Source organism: Hypanus sabinus, chromosome 3 (assembly GCF_030144855.1).
Source record: "Hypanus sabinus isolate sHypSab1 chromosome 3, sHypSab1.hap1, whole genome shotgun sequence".
Classification (NCBI taxonomy): domain Eukaryota; kingdom Metazoa; phylum Chordata; class Chondrichthyes; order Myliobatiformes; family Dasyatidae; genus Hypanus; species Hypanus sabinus.
The window spans coordinates 26,414,891-26,439,931 of NC_082708.1; the positions used below are offsets into that span (position 1 = coordinate 26,414,891).

The following is a 25,041-nucleotide window of genomic DNA, read 5'->3' on the forward strand; positions in this document are numbered from 1 at the left end:
CAAAAGAATGGTCAAACAACCAATGTGCAAAGTACAAACTGTGCTTGAAAGAGAAATAAATAAACAAACAAATAAATAAATAAGCAATAAATATTAGGAACACGAGATGAAGAGCCTTGAAAGTGAGTCCAGTTCAGTGGGAACAGCTTCATAGTGGGGGCGAGTGAAGTTCTCTCCACCGGTTCAAGGGCCTGATGGTTGAAAGAATTGTTCCTGAACCTGGTAATGCGAGTCCTGAGTTGTTTCTACCTTCCTCCTGATGGCAGCAGCGAGAAGTGAGCATGTCATCGTCAGTGGGGGTCCTTGATGTTGGACGCTGCCTTCCTCGTGTGTTCCACGTGGATGTGCTCAGTGGTGGTGAGGACTTTACCCATGATGGACTGGGCTGGATTCACTGCATTTTGTAGGATTTTCCATTCAAGAGGATTAGTGAAGCTTATTGCTTAGTTTTAAGGGGATGATAGTGTTGAATGCCAAGCTGTAGTTGGTAAAGAGCATTCTGATGTATGCATCTTTGCCAGTGTTGAGTGAAGAGCCAATGAAATGGACCTGTTGCGTTGGTCAGCAAATTGGAACAGACCCAAGCTGCTTCTCAGGCAGGAGTTGATGTGTTTCATCACCAACTTCTCAAAGCACTTCATCACAGTGGATGTAAGTGCTACTGGACGATAGTCATTGAGGCAGGTGGGCACATTCTTCCTAGGCACTGGTATACTTGAAGCCTGCTTGAAGCAGGTGGGTACCTCAGACTGCTGAAGTGAGAGGTTAAAGATCTCAGTGAACACTCCAGCCTGTTGATCAGCACAGGCCTTTAGCACTTGGCCAGGTACCAGGATGCTTTCCGTGTGTTCACCCACCTGAAGGATGCCCTCACATCAGCCACAGAGACTGAAATCATACGGTCATCAGGGGTCTGTGGGAGTTTTTTGACAGTCAAAGCGAGCATAGAAGGCATTGAGCTCATTGGGAATGATGCCTTCTTGTCACCCTTGTCTCTTGGTTTCACTTTGTAAGAGGTAACAGCATTCAAGCCCTCCACAGCTGTTGAGCAGCCCCCCCCCCCCTCCCCCCGCCACTGATTCAAGTTTGGTCCAAAATTGCCACTTCACTCAGGAGATGGCTTTCAAGAGATCGTACCTGAACCTCCTGCATCTCACTTGGTTGCCAGACCTGAATACTACTGATCTGGTCCTCAGCACCCTGCGGATCTCAGGGTTCATCCAGGGCTTCTGGTACAAGACTGATTTTGTGGGGACACACTCATCTACGACTGGCTTTATAAAGTCCATGACAAACATAGGGTATTCATTCAGATCCACAGGTGAGTCCTTGACCACAGCCCAATTAACTAACTCAAAGCAATCCCATAGCCGCTCCTCTTTCTCCCATGACCACCTTTGTTGTCCTCATCTCTGGACCCTTTCGCTCTATCCTCTGGCTCTATGCAGGTAGGAGACGGACTGCCTAGAAATCAGATTTCCTGAAATGCCATCTTGGCATAATCATAGCCTAGCAGTATTTGAGTATGTTGGGACTTCTGAGGCTGCAGGTTATATGCTGATGGTAATTAGGCAGAAATTTCTTTAAGCAAGCCCGAATTAAGTCCCCAACTATGATTTCAAATGCGTCAAGGTTGACATTTTCTTGTTTGATGATGGCAGCATTCTATATTGTGAGTGCCTGGTTAATGTCGTCTTTTGGAGGTTTGTAAACTCCCAATAAATTAAACATAAGAACACAGAACATTACAGCACAGTACAGGCCCTCTGTCCCACGATGGTATGCCAACCTTTTAACCTACTCTAAGATCAATTTACCCTTCCCTCCTCAATTTTTTCTATCGTCTATGTGCCTATGTATTTCTTAAATGCCTCTAGTAGCACATTCCATGAACCCGTCATTCTGTAAAAAAAAACTTCCTTTGGACATCCATGGTATACTTTCCTCCAATAACCTTAAAATTATGATCTGTTCTGGGCATCCTCTTGATCAATGAATGTCTCTTATCAAGTACATCTCTAGCAATCCATTTGTGACCAGTGGCCATAACAACAGCTTCATGCGTTGGATGCCTATCCCATTTTTCTAATGACTGAGGGAAAAGAATTCCACAGCCATACCATGATTTGCATTTTCATAGTTTGTCTTAATACATTATGTCAAATGGACCATATACACTGTTAATGGAAGGATGGATCTGCTAGTCCTTCTTTGTTTGCCTGAAGTCAACTTGTATCCCTTGGCCATTATCCAATTATATGTAGTTAAGACCCAAATCAAAATAGATCATTCATTGTCCTGGATCCATTGTCTCTTGAGATACAATGTTGGGGCACACAATTGCAATTACTCACAGTACTAAAAGAAACCTCACTCAAGGAAAGTCCTGCTGAGTCATATTGTTCCGGTGGCTCTGATGATCCGAGACTCACTTTGTAATGCTTTGTAAGTTCCAACTTAGCTGCAGTTCAATGCAGGCTTTCTTGTACACATTTTGCATACTGCAGAGGTTCTAGTGTAAACATCCAACCAAGTAAAAATATTTTCCAATTATTGTGCTGTTTTACAGCAAATAGAAACAGGAATACTTTAGAAAAATAGAAAGAATTCTCAGCTTTCTATCATATTTGAAACCAAGACCCAACAGGGGAGGATAAAAGCAACAATGAATTTCTCCACTGTCACTACCCTGCACACTGAGTTAAAAACAAGCAAGGCAAGAGAATAGATCAAATGGATAGCTGGAGAATTTTTCTCAGGGCAGAAATGGCTAATATGAGAGGGCATAATCTTAAGGTGATTGGAGGAAAGTTTAAGGGCGATGGCAGAGGTAGTTTCTTTTTACAGAGAGTGGAGGGTGGGTGACGATAGAGGCAAATATATTAGGAACATTTAAGATTCTGTTAGATAGGCACATGGATGATAGAAAAAATGTCGGGCTTTGTGGGAGGGAAGGGTTAGATTGATCTTCGAGCCTGGCACAACTTCACAGACTGTAGGTCCTGTACTGTGCCAAAGTGCCCTACTTCCCTTTTGCACACCCAATTCAAATCAGCAAAATCTTTTTTTAAATGTGCAGATCTGGTATAACTTGGATAGATTTTGCTTCATTAACTGGAAACATTGATGCCAGTCTAATTATGACTTCTCATGAAGCGGTCTGCTCAATCAAAGGTCGTAAGAAGCTCAGCTAACTAAGTTTTACCATGTCATTAACTTACCTTGTGGACCAATTGATCCAGTTGTGTTCTTCCAGGCTCCTGGGCCTACCTTGGCCGACAAACCTGCCATTCCTGTTCCTCTAGATGATGATGTTCCATAGCCCATTCACCAATCAGTACATAATTCTTGCATAAATCACATCATTCAGTACGTAAAGAAACAATGTGTGACTAAAATAATTTTCACCAGATACAAGAACCCCTGAAGGCAGTGACTCCATAATTCAATAAAGTCAGAGTCTATACTTGAATGTTTAAAAGTTGACCGATTTGGCAACACTCACTCTGAAGTAATATCCTCAAAGAACTGATCAAATCAAGGACCAGCTTTCTGTTCAAGAGACGATCAAAATTCCATTTTGGGTAGTTCTAAAGTCCAAAGTTCATTTTGGTAGCTTTTGCTAAGAAAAGCAGTCAGCATCCTAGTTATTCAGAAAGCCATTGACAAGGTGTCACACATGAGGCTGCTTAGCAACACGAGAGCCCATGGTATTACAGGAAAGATACCAGCATAGATAGAGCATTAGCTGATTGGAGGAGGCAAAGAGTGGGAATAAAGGAAGCTTTTAGTGATTGGCTGCTTGTGACTAGCGGTGTTCCACAGTGGCTGGCATTGGGACCTCTTCTTTTTACATTGTCCGTCAATCATTTGGATGATGGAATTGATGGTTTTGTGACCAAATTTCCAGCCGATGCAAAGATAGATGGAGGGACAGATAGCATCGAGGAAGCAGGGAAACTTAGACAGATTCAGAGAATAGGCAAAGAAGTGGCAGATGGAAGACAGTGCCAGGAAGTGTATGGTTATGCACTTCGGCAGAAGGAATAAAAATGTAAACTATTTTCTAAAAATTCAAAAATCTGAGGTGCAAAGGCACTTGGGAATTCTCGTGCAGGATTCCCTGAAGATTAACTTGCAGGCGGAGTTGGTGATGAGGAAGGCAAGTGTAATGTTAGCATTCATTTCAAAAGGACTAGGATATAAAAACAAGAATGTAGTGCTGACGCTTTATAAGGCATCAATAAGGCCTTACTTGGAGCATTGCGAGCAGTTTTGGGCGCCTCATCAAGGAAAGGATCTGCAGACATCGGAGAGGGCTCAAAGGAGGTTTACGAAATGATTCTGGGATTGAAAGGCTTATCATATGAGGAGTGTTTGATGGCTCTGGGCCTGTACTCACTGGAATTTAGAATATAGGCTCTCATGGAACTCTATTGAATGTTGACAGGCCTAGATGGAGTTTCCCATAGTGGGGGAGTTTAGGACTAGAGGGCACAACCTCAGAATAGAGGGACATTCATTTGGAATGGAGATGAGGAAGAATTTCTTTAGTCAGTGGGTAGTGGATCTGTGGAATTCTTTGCCACAGGTGGCTACGGAGGCTAGGTTGTTGGGTGCATTCGAGGTCAGAGTGTGAAATGTTGTGGGGAGCAGTCAGGAGAACGGGGTTAAAAGGGAAATGGATCGGCCATGATGAAATAACGGAGCACACTCGATGGGTGGAACAATCTATTTCTGTTCTTATGTCTTATGGTCATATCTTCCATCTTTCAGCCAACTCCAGCAAAAGTAGATGGCTACTAAACTCATTGTTGTGTGTAGGGCCTTATTAGGTGTAAGTCGGCTAGAGACAAAGCACTCCAAATGAAGTAGTTCACTTGTGTGAAGTGGTGCACTAAGTGAAATGAGAACAAACTGTAGGAATGAAGGCTTTTTCACCATTTCCTTGAGGTACTTTCAATCCTTGATTTCAAACTGCAACACGGACACTGCTGCAAGGACTTCATCCTGAATTGCCCTGGAGCTGGACGACTTCTGAATCCTGTTCTGAATCAGCCATGATGCTGTGGGCCTGGAGTAACGTGTAGGTGGATGCCACTGCCGTTAGAGTAGAGTGTGCGGATATTTGTTTAGGTTTCAGAGATACAGCAGTTACAGACCCTTCTGCCCAGGGAGCCCACACCACCCAATTACTCAATGTGACCAATTAGCCTAACCCCTACACCTTTAGAACGGAGGAGGAAACAGGAGGAAGCCCACACGGACGCAGGGGGAATTTACAACGAACTTTCTGACAGCGGCAGAATTGAAGCTGAATCATTGGCGCTGTCAAGAAGAATGTGCAGACTCTGCACGGACAGCCAGGGAGCTTGGGATCGAATCTGGGCCGATGGATCTACAAGGCAGCGGCTTCACTGGCTACACTACTTTGCTGTACCTCACAGGGAGTGTGTCTAACGACAATCCAATACCCTCACAGTTATCACTGCAATTAGTATATTTTCCTTTTCATATTTATCTGTATGATAGAAAAATTCCCAAGCTGCTATAGAACTGGATCCAGTTCTCCGGATTATACCACTGCGACGGTACAGCAGTGTAGGAGATAGCGCATTCACTTTACAGTGCCAGCAATCACCCATTGAGATTCGATTCCTGCTGCTCTCTGTGAGGAGCTTGCACGGTCCTCTCCATGACTGCATGGGTTTCGTCCAGGTGATCCAGTTTCCCCCCCACACTCTAAAGATTTACAGATTAGGTCTAGGAAGTTGCGATCATGCTACGTTGGCGCTGGAAGTGAGGCAACCCTCACGGGCTGCCCCAGCACAATCCTCGAGGATTTGGCTTGACACAAACAACACGCTTCATTGTACGTTTCGATGTCTCATCTTCTTAAGCCTATCACCCCTAATGGGGAATGGGCTGCCAATAGCAGCTCGCCAGATTCCTGTCCTGGGCCAGTCTTTCAAAGTGTAGCCCATCTTCTACTAGGTTTATCCTTTCTCTTCCAGGAATGAGGTCTTTGGAGCTTCTGTCGGTGTTCCAGTATACCTTCAGATACACTGGAATATCACCGTCAAAGCTCCGGGTTTGTAAACAGGATGAGGTTGCTAGCCCCATGCCCAATCCTCTTCTTCTTGCAGCCGGGCCTGGGACCGTCCATCGTGGAGTTTTGTTTCGATGGACATGTGACAAATAAAGCTAATCTTTCATTCACTGTTTCAGCAATATTCCAGCTATGCTCCCATCTCATAACACAGGGCAGCACTGGGCTCGTCATGGCCTTGAGCTGGCCTCCCTGCATTATTGTTACAGTCACACGAGGACATTACTGAACCCTCCACCAGACTACAGGTGCATCACAACTGTCAACCATACCCAAGGAGTCTGAACCTGAGGACTAACTCATCAACAAGAGACTCCGCAGAGACCTGACCTGCTGAGTTCCTCCAGCATTTTCAAGTTTAATTTTCATTCAACCATACATGGATTTCCATGAATATGGCCAAACGAAACAGCGTTTCTCTGGGGCTAAGGTGCAAAACGCAGTACCAACAGTCATACACAGCACAAGGCATGTGCAAGATAGCAGTAAACATAGTCGCATTAAAAAAAAATTAGCCCAAGTCCATGAGTGTCACGTCCTGTAGTTTGATGGTACATGGATGTTGTCAGCTAGAACTAGTCTGCAGACGAACGCAGTCCAGCTCATCTTCCACTGAGCAAACTCTGGTGGGAAGCAGAGACAGGATGGGCTAGCCCCCAAGCCAGCATGGACGCCGTGCCACACTGCCTCTGGTTTCTCCTCGCCTGGGCGTCTGCAACAGGTGACCCTGCGGCGCGAGGCCTAGCCCGTGCTACAACCGAGGCCACACAGCTCCCCCACCGTCGGTCTTTCCGACAAACCGGACTTGCAGTATCCTACATTACCACTGTCTAACAGGGCTTGCAATCACAAGAAAAGTGTGTTCTTCGATTGCACACCATCTTCACGCCAGGACTCTGACAATTTCTGGAGCAAGCAGCAACATGATCCACATCAAGTCCAACTCTCCGCAATCAAGCAATTGTCTTATGGGTTGACCTGAAGTTCTTAATACTCGGCAGTGCCTTGCAATTGTGAAAAAAAAAGACATTTATAAAAGGCAACAGCATCTTTGGTCAGAACCGAACAGGCCACTGTGTCCGGCCACACCATTATTTTACTAGAAGAAGCATTTTATGTGTTACCTGATGACTAACTACCCCTCATCCAGGATTATTCTGATGCCCAACTGTTAAAATAGTTGAAATATAATTAACAATGCAACTCGATGTAAATTAATTAAAACATTAATAAAAATGAAGTTACCTAAAAAAAAACACATAGCTGGATCTCTCTCTTCCACCCAGGAAAGTTACCCTGATCAATGAATGGGATTGTAGGGGTAGAATAAATCCAGGGATACAGAGCACATTAAGGACAGTGTATACTCTATCCCTGTACTCAGGTGGCGGGTTCTGAGGCTGGGTACCCGGTTCAGATACACTGGAATGTGACCTTCATCTTGGACAACAGGAAGACTCCAGCCTACACTTCTTGCTGCCTCAGGAAAGCAGTCAGCTTAACGACTGACATGGTAACATAGTGGTTAGTGTAACACTATACAATGCCAGTGACTCTGGCTCATTTGCCACAACGATCCGAAAGGAGCTTGCACATTCTCCGTGACCACGTGGGTTTCCTATGGGTACTCCAGCTTCCTCCCAATTCCAGGGACGTACAGGTTCAGATGCTAATTGGTCACATGGGTATAAATGGGTGGCGTGGGCTTGCTGGGCTGAAGTGGCCTATTGCCATGCTGTATCTCTAAACAAATAAGTAAATAATAATAAATAAAAATGCTTTAGCTTTTGCCACTGCTTGTGTGTGGGAGGGGTAAGGGGGACTTTGGGGTGGGGGGGGTTCTGATGTTTCAGTCATTCATTCTTTGGGTTTTTCCTGTTTTGTGGATGTCTGTGAAGTGTAAGAATTCCAGGTTGTACATGTTCTCTGATATTAAATTAAACCATTGAACCCTCCCCACCCCTAGCATTCTCTCTTCTCCCCGTTTCCATCCAGTAGAAGACACTGAAGCTTTCAAATACATACCACCAGGCTTCAAGTCAGCTTCTATCCCGTTGTTATAAAACCCTCTTGCATGTTAAAGATGAACTTCTCACAGCCTACCTCATCACATCCTCTTACTTTGCTGTCCACCTGCACTGCACTTTCTCTGTAAGTGCAACACCGTAACATCGTTATTACTGTCTTTTCCTTTGTAACATCTCAAAGTTCTTATGCTTTGAAACTTAACCTTGGCATAATTTGAATGGCTTACCAAACTAAGTTTTTCACTGCATCTGACAATAAAATAATACCTGTGATGATACTGTAGTTCTCCTCTGGACTGTTGTCAAGCTGTATCATGTGGATACAAGCCAGCATTGTACCTGTAACCACGAGCGGATAATTACGTTCGCTATCCAAAGACACTTAATGTTTGGATGGATAACTTTGAAGTCCGATTGTACAGCTGGTGTTTTTAACGTTAGGTGGATAATTGTGTCAACACCAGCATGAAGTTCCACTGAAAACCAATATCATAATGAAGTTCGGATATTTACCAGACGCCCATCACTGCATTTTTTTGAAAACGCAGCAACAGTGAAAGTTAGGCTGAGATACCATCCAGACACAGATAAACGTAAAAAAATTATAAATCGCTGGTTTCATTACAAAGAGTGCCAACTTTAGATTAGTAAAAAATAGTCCTTTAATTTCCATCATGATTTAACAAGTAGGAAGTTCTAGCAATATAAAAGTAAGGAGAGGTAGTGTAAATTTAGCAACACAAAGGCAAAGCTGTTTAACAGTCAAGTGCAGAACACAGTGATGTTAGGTGTCCAGTTGACTGGAGATCTTTAAGCCATAACAGCTTCACTGACATCTAATTGGCAAAGTTATGTGGTTTTAAAAACATTAAGCATACACAGCACGAACCCCTATCAAGGCATTGATTCGCAAATCTCATAGCATTTCCCAGGTTTGTTATTACAGGATTTTTGAACAAATACAGTGGGACACCACTGAGTAATCCCTAATTCCCAAATGGATTAACTGGCATGGAATGCAGTGTACATTTTAACGTTAGTTGGAACTACACGTAACCATCCACACTATAAGAATGCCTCAGAGTTAAATGGCTCACATTGTTCTGCAGAACGTTTTCTCAGGTATATAGTGATCTAATAGGGAAATTGCTTTATGGAGCCCACGTATTCTCCAAGCATCAACCCTCTCTGTTTAGAATGAGTTAAGTCCTTTGTTAAACTAGCAGGCAGGGAGATCGAGGGCAACATTTTCTGGAATGTTAGATCTCTGACAAGGTCACAGCTCATCCATAACTTTACACACGTAAAATGCTGGAAGAACTCAGCAGGCCAGGCAGCAGCGATGGAAAAGACGAAGTTTCGTGCCAAGACCATTCACCTGAAGGGAGCTGGGAGTTGGGCATAGCAAGAAAATCAAACCCAGGGTTAGATGTTGCCTCACCTACCAAGTTCCTCCAGCATTTTGTGTACGTTGCTCTGGATTTCCTGCATCTGCAGATCTCCTCGTGTTTGGCATCCTTAATTTTGCAGTCCCTCATCAGGTATGTGCCTGTACTTTGTTTCAAAGACATTCAGGCCTAGTTCAGGCTTCTATCAACTGTGTGGAAGTTTATATCTTTCCACAGTGGAATGCAATTACATCAATTCCAGGTCAAATTGTCTCACTCTGGAGATTAGACCAGTCACTTCCAGTCATGAATCACTCGTGTGATGATATGCTTCCCTTGTCAGAAGCACACATCATAAAATCATTCCCCAAGAAACTCTTGGATCACAATGCCACGCCCAGTTTTGGGCCACATAGAGCTGCTAGATCTGCAGTTGCACCATTTATAGGGGGGTTCCCCTGAGAAGGCTCCCTGCTACTGCTGGGACATAAACAATGAGGATTCTTCTTAACTCACCCATCACAGTACATCACCTAAGATTGACCCAATCACTCCCCAATCTTCAACCTCCTCCCATTTCTTAAACCCCGGCCTCTGGCCCACAAAGCATTGCTCCCCAATCCCTGAGTCACAACTTCCTGATCACATGCTGAGTCTCCAATTCTCTGAATTGACTCTTTCCCATTCTTCCCAACTCACCCCCCCCCACCCCACTCCTCCCAACCCAGATACACTGCTGTAAAAACCAGTTATTTTCCATGTATGCACCATACAAGGGCCCAGCACGCAAAGTGCATACGGCCATTCACGAGCAGTCCCTGGATGATTTCCATTTATTACGGGAGGCCTATAACTAAAATGGTTTTCAGCAGTCTGCGTCGTACACTTATGGATGCCTGTTTATTTCCAGAGTACTATCCTGAAACAGGAAAATCCTCCCTGCTATTTTCCCAAAATCGCTCTGGGTCATGCGTCAATGTGGTTAGGAGTTCACAGTATGCTTCTGTACCGAGGGCTCTGTGCGCTGGTCATCTGGATAATGAAAGACCAGTCTGAGGAGGAGTTCATTGTTTCCTGATCTTTCAGGGGTATTTAGCTTCACCCTGCCAATAGCCTATTGCACACAGGAATAAAAAGGAGTAGGGTACCAAATCTCCCTCCCACCGCTTTATGACATCCTAAATCAACTCAGCGTTGTTCCACCATTGGCCTACTTGTTCCATGCTAAGTCACTGAGAGAATGGTAAAGCAAGCGCTAATATTTTTTTGTAAAAACATTGGATCGGTCAGCCTTTATCAGTTTTGTAATTTCTATCCAACATTAAAATGCTATCACAAGTTTTAACGCTGTTCTCCTCTCTGGTGGGGAAGAAAAGGTGGGTATTTTTCATACTGTAACCTCTTTACTCATGTCAGCGTTCACTAAGTAGAATCCTGACTCTTTACTTAGAAAATTGAATCAGCAGTAGGGCACCACGTTACTACAGAGTGTTCTGAGTATTTACACTTCTCAGCAATTTACAGTACCGACAGAATTCACTTGTCCATGAAATATAAGTTACATGGCGTGGCGATGAAATTACAGAGTGTGCATGATTACACAGTACTCTAAATATATACACAGGTACCTGTACATACATACAAATATGTATTGAGATAAATTATTACATCACCAGTAACCATGCAGATGGGAAGAGCAAATGTAAGCTTGCAGAGATTTTGAGAGAACAAAAGATACTACACTAAATAACTTATGATTTACAAAACAGAAGTTTCACTGCTTATTTTTTGCATTGTTACTATGTAAACAGTTTAACATTGTGTTTTAAGTGTGGTGTATATTCAGTAGGACTATTACAGTTTTAGTACATGCATGATCGGAATCTACGAACGAAAGATACATGGTTTTTGAATTACAAGTCCTTGATGATTCAGCCAAAATATTTACGTTGTTGTACTAAACATACCTGTATTACAGTGAAAGATAACTTCTGGCAATTTAACAAAATAATTTGGCAGGTATATATTTACATACTAAAGTTCGCACTCCCTATGTATATGGTAAACAATTAGAAGGATAAGACTTATAGTGCAATTGCATTCCTACAAATATTTCAACACAGACTGAGGCAATATAATTCTTTATGCAATGAGACGAAATTCTTGAAAATATCTTATACAATTTCCTTGTGTAAATAGGTGCATGCATTGTGGTTAATATTTTTGGATATATGTGAAAGCTCTCTTTAAGCCAGGGAGTAACACTGTACTTCAGCTGAAAGTGCACACAGTAAGTCAGTAGACATGTTAAATGGACGCCTTATCAGCAGGTAGGTGCAGCATCGATGGGCAAGTAGAGCCTTGGGACCCAAGGCTCCCAAAGCTTTCCATATCTGGGGGTTTATTTGCATGTGTCTGGGTCCATTATGGGCCAACTGTCTGCAATGCAGTCAGTGACTCCTGTATTAGTAAAAGAATGGGGCAGATGGTGATCTAGGCCTTGCATCGTTCACTTAATCCCCTATTCCAAGCTACTGATTGTCCAGCCAATTTGTACAGCCAGATATCTGCTTCTTACTCACTTCAGCTGGGAGAAGCTGACATGATTTTAATGTCAGCTTTAATCAGTTAAAATCACCCAATTTGTTGATTATAGAAGCAAGCAACACATCTATCCCATGTCAATCTGAATCCCAGGCCTGGAACACACCACAGGGTAACCTGTGCACGCTGAAGTAAAAATAACAACTGGTAAAAAAAAGTGAGACGCTACAAAAACCCAAATACAAATACAGCCATCACTAACCAGATAAAGTATCTACACACCTTTCCCACATCTTGATATTGTTCTGCTTTTTTAAGGAGTGGAACTATAATACAGAATGACAAATCATTACAGAGAATTAGCAAAACTTAAAAAGCTTAGAAATATATTTTGTTTTTACACACCTGATCCAAAACACTCATTCTTTTAAATGCGAGAGAACGCTTTAGAAGACATCGAGACATTTGTGGATCACTTGAACTCAGACTTTTAAAGTGTTTTTGATAAAGGGAACAGCTCCGTATCTTTTTGTCTTGTCCCATTTTGTTCATCTCACATAATCTCCTGTACATCAAACAAATTCAGCAAGAAAATAATGAGACTAATTCTCTAAGTATAGTGATCAGCTGGGAGGCATAAGGTCCACGTGTGTTTTTATACACGGTAACATCCTGCACAAGACAGGAGATGGTTACGTGGTCGCTGGATCATCCCTTCTGGAACATGTAGTCAAATCAGACAGGCCTCCATATCTCTATCCTTACAAGAGCCCGGTGTCGTATTATGCTAGATGTAGAAGACTAAAGAAAACCTAGTTTTGTTCTTAAAAAGCCAGAGTGTTAAGGACCATCTACAGTTTGTCAACATGGGATTCTACCTTTCCAACAATCAACACTGCAGACAAACTAATGCATACCCAATAGCCAGTAGCTAATAAGTTTCCATGTATAGTTTAGAAGTTTCGTGTGGCAGGCTACTTGATGATTTGTGGCATATCACTCCAAGCTTTTGCCTTCTTCTTAGCCAGTTCCATCCACGATGGCTGGTTGGAGGAAGGGGAAACTTTATCTTTGCTGTGTTGATCTCTTCCATCCTTGTCACTCGTGTTCTGTGTCATTGCCGATGAATGTTTGCTTACTATAGGAAAAAGAAGATGTTTTTTAAAAAAAAAACTCACATGCATGTGGGGAGAAATGGAATTCACATATTACACTAATTAAATTAGACTTGCAATTTTACAGTGCCTGGTCTCATTTGTGAGAAACATTTTGAAACACCTCATGAAAAAGTAAATTGCTTTGACACACGGGGCTGTTTGTCATGTGGGGTATGGATATGAACAGAAAGTTATGTAAATAATGTTATTTTAAATATCTATCAAAATAATTACCAGCCAAAAATCAATTTCCTTCCTCTGCATACAAATATTGTCCTATTTGGGCTTTAAATAAATTTTATAATTAGCAATTAATAGTCATAATCAAAATAAACTTTGAACTATGATTTCTATTATCAAAACATTGCTCAGTTTAATTATTTTTTTCTACTTTAAATACAGCACCCCTTTAATTAAGCTGTCACAGTCCTTCTTAATTAGTTCTACACTTATGTTCCAGTGCTACTTGCTACAGGCTTAAAAGGGGAGGTTTACTGCAAAGTCAATCTCCAGTCATCTGCTCAATAAATTGTGCTAAAGTTGGGAAGAGACAGAAAATTAATGTTACAAGTCCTATTATATATTATTTTGGGGTGAGGTCATTTGGATGCTGGCCACTTCAAACTACCATACTGCTACATTATGTCAGTTGTACAAGCTAACAGATTGGTCCCCATCTCAAATCAGCAGATAATTTCAAGAATCACTCGAGGATAGGAAGGGGACAGTGCATTTGCCAGGAGTTTGCACAGAGGAGTCAGTATGTTATAGCTTTCTACAGTTTGCTGTGTTAGTTGCTGGACTAGGATAAGTCCCATGTCTGCCTGCTGGTGAGGCAGAATGCTCCACAATTGGTGTCTGGGCTGTAGGAGGTGAAAAATTAGACATCTGAGCTAATCCTATTTGCCTGCAATACAACATCTGCTGGAGAACTGCTCTCATTGAATTACACTGACTCCTTGATGCACAACAGGCAATACTTAACCTTTGATAGAATAGACAGCCAGTCGGTATCTTTTTCTAAGGACGAAAATACAACTGCAGATGCTGTGAATCAAAGATCAACTGCAGATGCTGTGGATCCAGCATATTATCCCCTGCAATTTCCGCCACCTTCAACAGGACCCCATCACCAAGCACATTTTCCCCCCCCATCCCTCTCAGCTTTTCGCGGGGATTGTTCCCTCTGCGACTACCTGGTCCACACGTCCCTCCCCACAGAACCCTCACCTGGCACTTATCCCTGCATGCGCAAATGCTACACCTGTCCCCACACCTCCCCCCCCTTACCACCGTTCCGGGCCTCAGACAGTCCTTCCAGGTGAGGCAACACTTCACCTGTGAGTCTGCTGGAGTCGTCTATTGCATCTGGTGCTCCCGGTGCAGCCTCCTCTACATCGGCGAGACCCGACACAGATTGGGGGACCGCTTTGTCGAGCACCTACGCTCCTCTGTCACAATAGACAGGACCTCCCGGTTGCCACCCACTTCAACTCTGCCTCTCATTCCCATCTAGATATGTCCATACATGGCCTCCTCTACTGCCATGATGAGGCCAAACTCAGGTTGGAGGAGCAACACCTCATATACCGTCTGGGTAGTCTCCAGCCTGGTGGTATGAACATTGAATTCTCGAATTTCCAGTAATTCCCTCCCCCTCCCCCTATTCCAGGTCCCCCTCTGCCTCTCTCCCCTTTCAACTTTCTGCTTCTTTATCTCTACAGTTCTTTCATGCTTATCCCCTCCCCCTCCCCCCTTTATCTTTCCTCTGATTGGTTCACCTGGCGCCTCTAGCCCTTCCCCCTCCCCTATCTCTACTACTGGGCTTCGGCCCTCTCTCCCCCCCCCCCATTCCTGATGAAGGGTCTCGGCCCGAAACGTTGGCTACTCTTTTCTCACATATGCTGCCTGACCTGCTGAGTTCTTCCAGCGTTGTGTACGTAATCTTTTTCTAAGGGTTTGACTGTCTAATGCCAGAAGGCATGGATTTCAAGTGAGAGGGTTAAGTTCAAAGGAGATATGCTGGCAAATTGTTTTTTTTTTATAAACACAGGGAGAGGTGGGTGTCTGGAATGCACAATTGGGATAGTGGTGGTGGAGGCAAATAAGAGAGAATTTAAAAGGCTCTCAGGTAGTATCATAACACAAAGGAACAGAATTAGGCCATTCAGCCCATCTCATCTGATCTACCATTCCATCAAGGTTGATTTATTATCCGTCTCAACCCCATTCTCTTGCCTTCTTCCATGTAACCTCCAACATCTTTACTAACCAGGAACCTATCAACCTCTGCTTTAAATATACCCAGTGACTTGGCCTCCACACCCATTATAGCAATGAATTCCTCAGACTCACCACCCTCTGGCTAAATACATTGCATGCATGAATAGGTAAAGAATGAAGGGATTGTGAGGAATATTGCATAGGCAGAAGCTAAGCATTTAATTACTGGGTTAATTAGTTCAGCACTATACTGTGGGACAAAGGGCCTGTTCCTATGTTCTAGTCTTCACTTTATTGAGAACAGATGTTTCTGCTGCATGGGTCCTAATCGTTCCCTAACCTCCATCTTCTTTCCCTCCCTTTAAGACCCAAAGAACCAACTCTTTAATCAGACATTTGCTTATCCCTTTGTATTTCACAGAGTCATGGAGCACAGAAACACACCATGTGGCCCATTTAGTCTAAGCCAAACTATTAATTCGTCTAGTCCCATCGACCTGCACCTGGACCGTAGCCCTCCATACCCCTCCCATCCATGTACCTATCCAAACTTCTCTTAAATGTTGAAATCAAACTCTCATCCCCCACTTCAGCTGGCAGCCTGTTCAACACTCTCACCACCCTCTGAGTGAAGATCCTCCTCAAGTTTCCCATAAGCACACCTTTCACCCTTAATCATGACCCCCTATACCTCTAGTCTCACCAGACTTCAGTGAAAAATGCCTGCTTGCATTTACCTACTATACCCTTTGTGAATTTGCATGCCTTTATCAAATTTCCTCTCAATCTCCTACGTTCCAGGAATAATAATGTTCTAACTTATTCAACCTTTAATATACATTGTCACCTACCTCTGCTTATAGAAGAAGTTCCTTGATGGAAATTTCTACAGTTAATGTACCAAACGAACAAAAAAGTTGTTGCCTTTGTTCATACCTGTCACAGGACTGGTTTTAGGAGAAGTTTTCTTCTGAGGTTCTGACACAGATGCCTTTATTTCCAATCTATAGTCTTGGGTAGGCTTGTTAATGGTCGATGACTTAGGGTGAGTGCTTTTAGATTCAATGGGTGCATTCGTGGCATCCTGAGAAGAAAAAGAACAGTGTAATTTGCAAATACAGTTTACAATTTTGTAAGGCAACATCGCTGTACATGCTAAGCATGAAAGGAATGCATTCCGGTGTAAGGCCAATAAAGGCAACATCACTATTACTAATGAAAATTTCAAGATTGTAGTAAACAAATACTACCTTTATGATTTTAGCTGTAATAATATATCAATGTGCTAGAACTGACTAATCGTGTGACTTAATACCATCTTCAACTCAAAGAAATGCAGAAGTAGTAAATTGAATGCTTCTTTGGCAATATAATTCTGATTTTTCCCAATCAGATTTATTATCCTGATACACGACAGCGGTGTAGTGCAAAGACATAAAATCTATTAATTAGAAAATTAAATAATAGTGCAAAGGAAGGACATGGTAGCGTTCAAAAATCTGACGGCAGAGGGGACTAAGTCGTTGAGCGTCACTCCTCAGGCTCCAGTATTTCTCCCTAGAAACCAGAGGACATGTCCTGATGGTAATGGTTCCTCCTTGAGGCACTCCGTCTCGAAGATGTCTTCAATATTAGGGAGTTCTGTTCTCATGAGCCTCTTGCAATTCTAGGCATTGGAATCTCCATACCAGGCTGTGATACACCAGTCAGAATGCTCCCCAACCTACATCTATAGAAATTTGCACGTGGTGACATACCAAATAACTTCAAACTCTTAATGAAGTAGAGCTACCGATGTGCCTTCTTTGTGATTGTGTCGCTGTGCTGGGCCCAGGATAGATCCTCTGAGATGCTAACATGCAGGAGCTTGAAACTGCTCACTCTTTTTCACTCTTTCCTCAATGTGTTCACCTAATTTCTCTGCCTTGAAATCCACAATCAGCTCCTGACTCTTACCGATGTTGAGTGCAAGGTTGTTACTGTACACCACCCCAGACAGCCAATCTATCTCACCCCTCTGCACCTCATGCCCCCAAGAACAGGGATGTCAGGGCGTCTGTTGATAGTGAGGAGGAGATCCTATTACGGAGCCACATTTACCATGCTCTCCTGGTAATGAAGTCGAGGATCTAGTTACAGAAGGAGGTACAGAGGCCCAGGTTCTGAAGTCGAGGGAATGATGGGGGTGAACGTAGAGGTAGGTGACAATGTATATTAAAGGTTGAATAAGTTAGAACATTATTATTCCTGGAGCATAGGAGATTGAGAGGAAATTTGATAAAGGCATACAAAATCACGAAGGGTATAGACTGGGTAAATGCAAGCAGGCTTTTTTCACTGAAGTTTGGTGAGACTAGAGGCATAGGGGGTCATGATTAATGGTGAAAGGTGTGCTTATGGGAAACTTGAGGGGGAACTTCTTAATCAGCTCCACACATACTGTAGCAGTTCCAAAGCCAAGTGGGCAACAAGTGAGATTATGTTTGCTTTAGATCTGTTGTGGTGGTAAACAAATTGCTGTGGATCCAGGTCCTCGCTCAGGCACAAACTAATTCTAGTTATAATCAACCTCTCTAAGTACTTGATTAAAATAGATCTGTGTGCTACCAGGAGATGGTCATTGAGGCAGCTCACACTGCTCTTCTTGGGCACTGGGATAACTGTTGCCCTTTTGAAGCTGGTGGGAACCATTGACTGCGGCAGTGAGAGAGTGAAGATGTCCTTGACACTGCAGCCAGCTTGTTGGCACAAGGATCATCCTCTTAAAGGATATTCGGGCATCAGTGTCCAAAACAGAGATCACAGGGTCACCAGGTTCTGCGGGAAGTTGTTCTAGTGTATTGCTAATCTCCCTTTTGAAGTGTGCACAAAAGGCATTGAACCTGTCGGTGAGTGAAGGATCACTGTCATTTACGTTGTTAGGTTTCACCTTGTAGGAAGTAATGGCATGCAATCCCTGTCTTAGCTGTCCTGCATCCAATTTTATTTCTAGGTTCACTTGGAATTGTCTTTCGCTCTCACAGTGGCCTTCTATAAGTCACACCTGCAATGGATTACTGTGCAAAGATCTTTTTTGTTCTGTTTGTCATCTGCGCACACGAGACTTCCTTATGCACTGAATAGCAGTAATGGGAGATGACAGGAGAATCTGAAATGCAGGAAGATCAGAGCAGGAATCGCCCACCAGACCCTTCCAGCCTGCCTCACCATTCAAGGTGATCGACATGTCCTCAACTCCTCTTCGAAAGCACAAGGAATTGTGAAGTCAAGAGTTCATCTTATCGGGCCAGGGAACCCTTTAATATTCTTACAACAGTTCTCTGGAGTCGGGTGATACATGCTTTCAGGCTTTTGCATCTTATGTCCAGTGGAGGAGAGGGTGTCTGCGACAGGTGGGGTCTTTGATGATGCTGGCTGCTTTATAGAGGCAAAGAGAGATGCAGAAAGAGTCCATGGTGTGATGATATGCTGAGCTGTGTCCACAACTATCTGCCGTTTCTTGTCGTCACAGACAGCGCAGTCGTGATACTAAGTTGCGATGCATCCAGATAGGATGGTTTGCAAGGTGCAATGATAAGAATCGGCAAGGATCAATAGGGACAGGCTGCTTCCTGGATTATTGATTAGTAGCAGTCCAACAGATTTTTTCTGTGAACAAAAGTCCTCACAGACAACCGGAATGGTTTGGAAATAAATTGCAAAGACTGGGAGATAAATGGAGAGCAAACACAATCCAGGACTCAGTTACAAAACTGTGTGACAATGATTAATGTTGAGGAAATTAAGACATTGCACAAATTCTACATTAGAGTTGCCGGCAGACTGACTGCTTGGTAGGCCAATTAATTTTATTGTCCCATGTATCAAGGTATAATGTAAATCTTTCTTTTACATTACTTCCATGCTGATCATTTTGGCACATCAGTAAGCTGAGGTAATACATGGGATAAGCAATAACAATGCAAAATGGAGGGTTACAGTTACGGAGAAAATGCAGCTGCAGTGGTCAATAAGGTGCAAGGCCACAGCAAGCTAATTTTTAAGAGCAGGAGTTCATCTAATCAGAGCATAGGATATAGGAGAAGAAGTAGGCCATTTGGCCCATCGAGTCTGCTCCACAATTTCATCATGGTTGATCCAATTTTCCTCTCAGTCCCATTTTCCTGCCTTCTCCCTGCATCCCTTCATGCCCTGACCAATCAAGAATCTATCAACCTCTGCCTTAAGTACACATACAGACTTTGCCTCCACAGCTGCCTGCTGCACTGAATTCCACAGGTTCACCACTCTCTGGCTAAAGAAATTCTTCCTCATCTCCACTCTAAAAGGATGCCCCTCTATCCTAAGGCTGTGCGCTCTGGTCTTAGACTCTCCCACCAAAGGAAACATCCTCTCTCTCAAGGCCTTTCAACATTCGATAGGTTTCAATGAGGTCAGCCCTCATTCTTCTGAATTCCAGTGAATTCAGACCTAGAGCCACCAAATGCTCTTCACATGACAAGCTGTTCAATTCTGGAATCATTTTCATGAACCTACTTCGAACCTTCTCCAGTTTCAGCACATCCTTTCTAAGATAAGGGGCCCAAAACTGCTCACAATTGTCCGAGCGAGGCCTCACCAGTGCTTTATAAAGTCTCAACATTACATCCTTGCTTTTATATTCTAGTCCTCTTGAAATGAAAGCTAACATTGCATTTGCCTTCCTCACCACAGACTCAACCTGCAAATTAACCTTCAGGGAATCCTGTCCATGTATTCCCAAGTCCTTTTGCACCTCAGTTTTTTGCATTTTCTCTCCATTTAGAAAATAGTCAATCCTTTCATTTCTTCTACCAAAGAACACGTACACTTCCCAACACTGTATTCCATCCCATTCTCTCAATCTGTTTAATTCAGTCTGTAGCCTCTCTACTTCCTCAAAACTACTTGCCTCTCCATCCATCTTTTCATTGTCTGTAAACCTTGCAACAAAACCATCAATTCCATCATCCAATTTAATGACATTTAATGTTAAAAGAATCGGTCCCAACATAGACCCCCGTGGAACATCACTAGCCACCAGCAGCCAACCAGAAAAGGCTCCTGTCAATCAGCCACTGGTTTATCTACACTAGAATCATTCCTGTAATTCCATGGGCTTGTAGGTTGTTAAGCAGCCTCATGTGTGGCACCTTGTCAAAGGCCTTCTGAAAATCCAAATACACAATATCAACCGATTCTCCTTTGTCTGTCCTGCTTGTAATTTCTTCAGAGAATTCCAACAGATTTGTCAGGCAACATTTTCCCTTGAGGAAGTTATGCTGACTATGACCTATTTTATCATGTGCTTCCAAGTATTCTGAAACCACATCCTTAATAATCGATCCCAACATCTTCCCAACCACTGAGGTCAGACTGACTGGCCTATAGTTCCCTTTCTTCTGCCTCTTTCCCTGCTTAAAAAGTGGAGTGATATTTGCAATTTTCCAGTCTTCCAGAGCCATTCCAGAATCTACTGATTCTTGAAAGATCATTACTAATGCCTCCAGAATCTCTTCAGCAACCTCTTTCAGAACTCTGGGGTGTACATCATCTGGTCCACGTCAACTTATCTATCTTCAGATCTTACAGATTCCAAAGAACCTTCTCCCTGGTAACGGTAACTTGACACACTTCATGACCCCTGACACCTGGAACTTCCACCATATTCCTAGTATCTTCCACAGTGAAGACTGATGCAAAATACTTATACAGTTCATCTGCCATTTCCTTGTCCTCCATTACTACCTCTCCAGCATTATTTTGCAGCAGTCCTATATCCACACTCACTTCTTTTACACTTTATATATCTGAAGAAACTTGTGATATCACCTTTAATATTATTGGCTAGCTTACTTTTGTATTCTACCTTTACCTTCTTAATAACTTTTTTAGTTGCCTTTTGTTAATTTTTGACTAACTTCCCACTATTTTTTCTCTATTATATGCCCTTTCTTTGGCTTTTATGTTGGCTTTGAATTCTCATTAGAGACGGTTGTGTCATCTTGCCTTTAGAAAACTTCTTCCTATTGGGATGTATATATCCTGTGTCTTCCGAATTGCTTCCAGAAATTCCAGCCATTGCTGCTCTGCCGTCATCCTTGGCAGTGTTGCTTTCCCAATCAATTCCTACCAACTATTCTGTCAGGTTTCTGTAATTCCCTTTACTACACTGTAATACTGATACATCTGACTTTAGCTTTTCCTTCTAAATTTTGGCGTGAATTTGATTATGTTATGATCACATACCCCTAAGAGTTTTTTTTTACCTTAAACTCTCTAATCAATTCTGGTTCATTGCACAACACCCAATCCAGAACAGCTGATCCCCTTCTGGGCTCAACCACGAGCTGCTCTGAAAATCCATCTCATAGGCACTCTAGAAATTCTCCCTCTTGGAATCCAGCACCAATCTGATTTTCCCAATTAATCTGCAAGCTGAAATCCCCCATTGTAACATTGTCCTTTTGGCATACACCTGCTATCTCCCATTGTAATTTGCAGACCACATCCTTACTACTGTTTGTGGGTCTGTATATAATTCCCATCGAGGTCTTTTTACCCTTGCAGTTCCTTAGATCTATCCACAATGATTCAATACCTTCTGACCCTATGTCACCTTTTTCTAAAAATTTAATTAATTTTTTTTTTACCAACAGAGCAATGGTATCCCTTCTGCCTTCCTGCCTGTTCTTTCGAAACAACTTGTATCCTTGGACATTAAGCTCCCAGCTATCATCTTCTTCCAGCCATGATTCAGTGATGCAGACAACATCATATATGCCAATATACTTAACAGTGCTAACAAGTTCATCTATCTTATTCCGTATACTGAGCACATTCAAATATTAACACCTTCAGTCCTGTATTCACCCTTTTTAATTTTGTCCACCTTTAAATTGCAGCTCATGCTATTTGCCCTATTATCAGCCTCACTGCACATTGCCACTGTTTGTAACCCAACTACCTCATCTTCAGCGCTATCACTCCAGTTCCCATACCCCTGCCTATTTAATTTAAACCCACCCAGCAACTCCACTCAACCTGCCCACAAGGATACTGGACCCCCTTAATTATGAAAATTAAGTGTAAACAATTTTAAGACCTGGTTAAACCAATTGTATATAGTGTTATAGAACAATTGCAAATACTTTTAATAATTACTATCTAAATGTATGGTTTAAAGTTATTGCTGCTAGCAAGGACAAATGACCTTATGTTGGGATAGCAAACCTGTGAAAAAGCTTCCTCAGTCCTTTGGTCTTGAACAGTTTGGTCTCATTTGCCGATTGCCCCCGCCCTAGACTAGACAGCAGGTAAATGGTGAACTGAATCCATAACTTAATTTTCCCATTTTTATGTTCTATTTGTTGTGTTGTAGTAAGATTCGCAGTCTAAAGGAGACCAGTGTATTTCACAAATTGCAAAATGAGGACCACATCCCAAACAAGGTCAAGTTCACAAGATTAGCTTTCCTCGTTTGGAGGAGATGTTCCTCAAAGTGTTGGGAGTTTCCTCAAAAAGGTTGGGACTTCCCTCAAAAGATTATCATCATGTTCTCCTCATTGTGTTTGCTGCAGCAGTGATCCTTCACTGTAGATTGACATGTACTCCTGGAAATCAGGAGCATTTACACCTTATCACTTACAAGAAGCTTGTCATTCCGAAGTGAAAATTAAATCATAAAAATTGTACTGTTTATAAAATTCAGCATGTCAGAACCTGTTAGGCATTAATAATTTTCCCTGTATTTGAGAGGAACTCCTGCATGTATAGGATCCAATTTGCTCCTTTTTGACAGCCATTTTTTCCCCTCCTCTCTCTCACTGAAGTATTTCTTTGCTGCAAAACTGAGCTGTCCATTATGAGAGAAGCATCTCCTTCAGTTTAAAGTGATGGCAAAAGCGAGGTTAGTGCAATCAAATCAACGAGAAAGCAATTGTGTCTTGTTCCTACAATCAGGGCTTCTGTTTAGTTCAGGTTTATTCATCACTGGCAGATGTCGGAGAAGCAAATGACATAGAACATTACAACACAGTCCCTTTGGCCCATAATGCTGAGCCAACCTTTTATCCTGCACTAAGATCAATCTAACCCTAAAGTTTTTTGGGTGCAAAGAGTTTGTTATGTGGTTCACCCATCTAGAGACCAAAGACCACACTTTGGATTCACACTTCACTGGGATAGAATATTTCATACCAAATATTTTTCTGAGAGTAAGATTCAAATAGAATCAACTATTGGCTACCAATAATCTCCAAATTAATTGCTTTAAAGATTGAAAAAGTGTTTGTTTTTAAACAACAATTACAATGAATGATTCTTCATTTACATTGGAATAGAAATCTATTTAAGATTCTGCTGTAATATAGAAGCTGACCATAATTTTACATTTATAAGATTATCAGTGTTAAATCTGAACATCAGGTATCAAATTCTGGGATTTTGTACAATTCTTATTTATATTCATTCATTACTTTGGCTGTACACACAACAGCCACAACCTTAATGTGTGAAACTTGCTTCCTAAGCCTCTCTGACTTGCCACCTCCTTCGTTACAATGCTCCTTTGAACCCAGTTTCTTTAACCAAAGTTTTTGATCATCTGTCCTAAAGTTTCATCTGCAGCTCAGTATCAACTTTTTAAGCACACCATTATTTTAACCACATTGGGATGTTTTGCTGCATAAAAAAGGCAAATCTAAACCAAAGTGACAGTTCGCTTTAATTATGTGAAAGGTATGTTACCTAAACATAAAACAAATTCAGTACAGTTCAAAGCTATACCCTAAATTCAACGTTACAGGTCACTTATTGAATGAGCAACACATACAAAGTGCTGGAGGAACTAGGCAGTAAGGTAGCATCTATGATGGGAAATAAACAGTTGACGTTTCAGTTCAAGACTTTTCATCAGAAGTCAAATGTCTCAGCCTAAAATGTTGAATATTTATTCCTCCTCATAGATGCTGCTTGATCTGCTGAGTTCCTCCAGAGTTTAGTGTATGTTCCTCAAGATTTCCAGTATCTGCAGAATCTCATGTTATTAAAGGAAATAGAGGACAATTTGGAAATCTGGCTTTTTGCAAGATGTAATTACAATCAATACATAACACAGGATATGAAATGGGACTGAGCCACGAAGGCAACATGGTACAATGTTACCTTATCACTCTCTTGTTGCTTCTCGGTATCAGCTTTGACTTCTTTGGCTGGCATTTTAGCTTCTTTGCCAATATATTGTTCTTGGTAACCCTTCTGCTTTTGTCTTGCCATAGTCACCCAAGCTGGCACAGTGGAGTCCTCAACAGATGATCCATTATCTTTGTTGAAAGGTTGCCCTTTGTCTGCAGAAAGATGATAAAAATCAATATTTAATTATTAAGATCTTTGAAGCTTTATTTGTCACATACTCATTGAAAAATGTAGCGAAACGTGTTGTTAGCGTCAAATCAAATCGGCAAAGATTATGCCGGGAAGTCGCAAGTGTTGCCAAGCTACTAGTGCCAATATAACATGCCCTGAAATCACTAACCCTAATCTGTACACATTTTGAAATGTGGGGTGACACCAGA

At 42.2% G+C, this 25,041-nt stretch overlaps 1 protein-coding gene across 8 annotated transcripts in view; it reads right to left on the reverse strand.

Annotated features, from left to right (window-relative positions):
• Positions 1-8,785: 8,785 nt before the first annotated feature.
• LOC132391118 (CRACD-like protein) overlaps positions 8,786-25,041 on the reverse strand; it is a 205,193-nt gene continuing 188,937 nt past the window's right edge. For all 8 annotated transcript variants that reach the window (XM_059963912.1, XM_059963918.1, XM_059963910.1 and 5 more), the window contains 3 exons: positions 24,632-24,813; positions 16,385-16,532; positions 8,786-13,206 (listed from right to left, as the gene is read on the reverse strand). In XM_059963912.1, the coding sequence (XP_059819895.1) occupies positions 13,043-13,206; positions 16,385-16,532; positions 24,632-24,813 (494 nt within the window). In that variant the 3' untranslated portion in view covers positions 8,786-13,042. The remainder of the gene's footprint in view (positions 13,207-16,384; positions 16,533-24,631; positions 24,814-25,041) is intronic.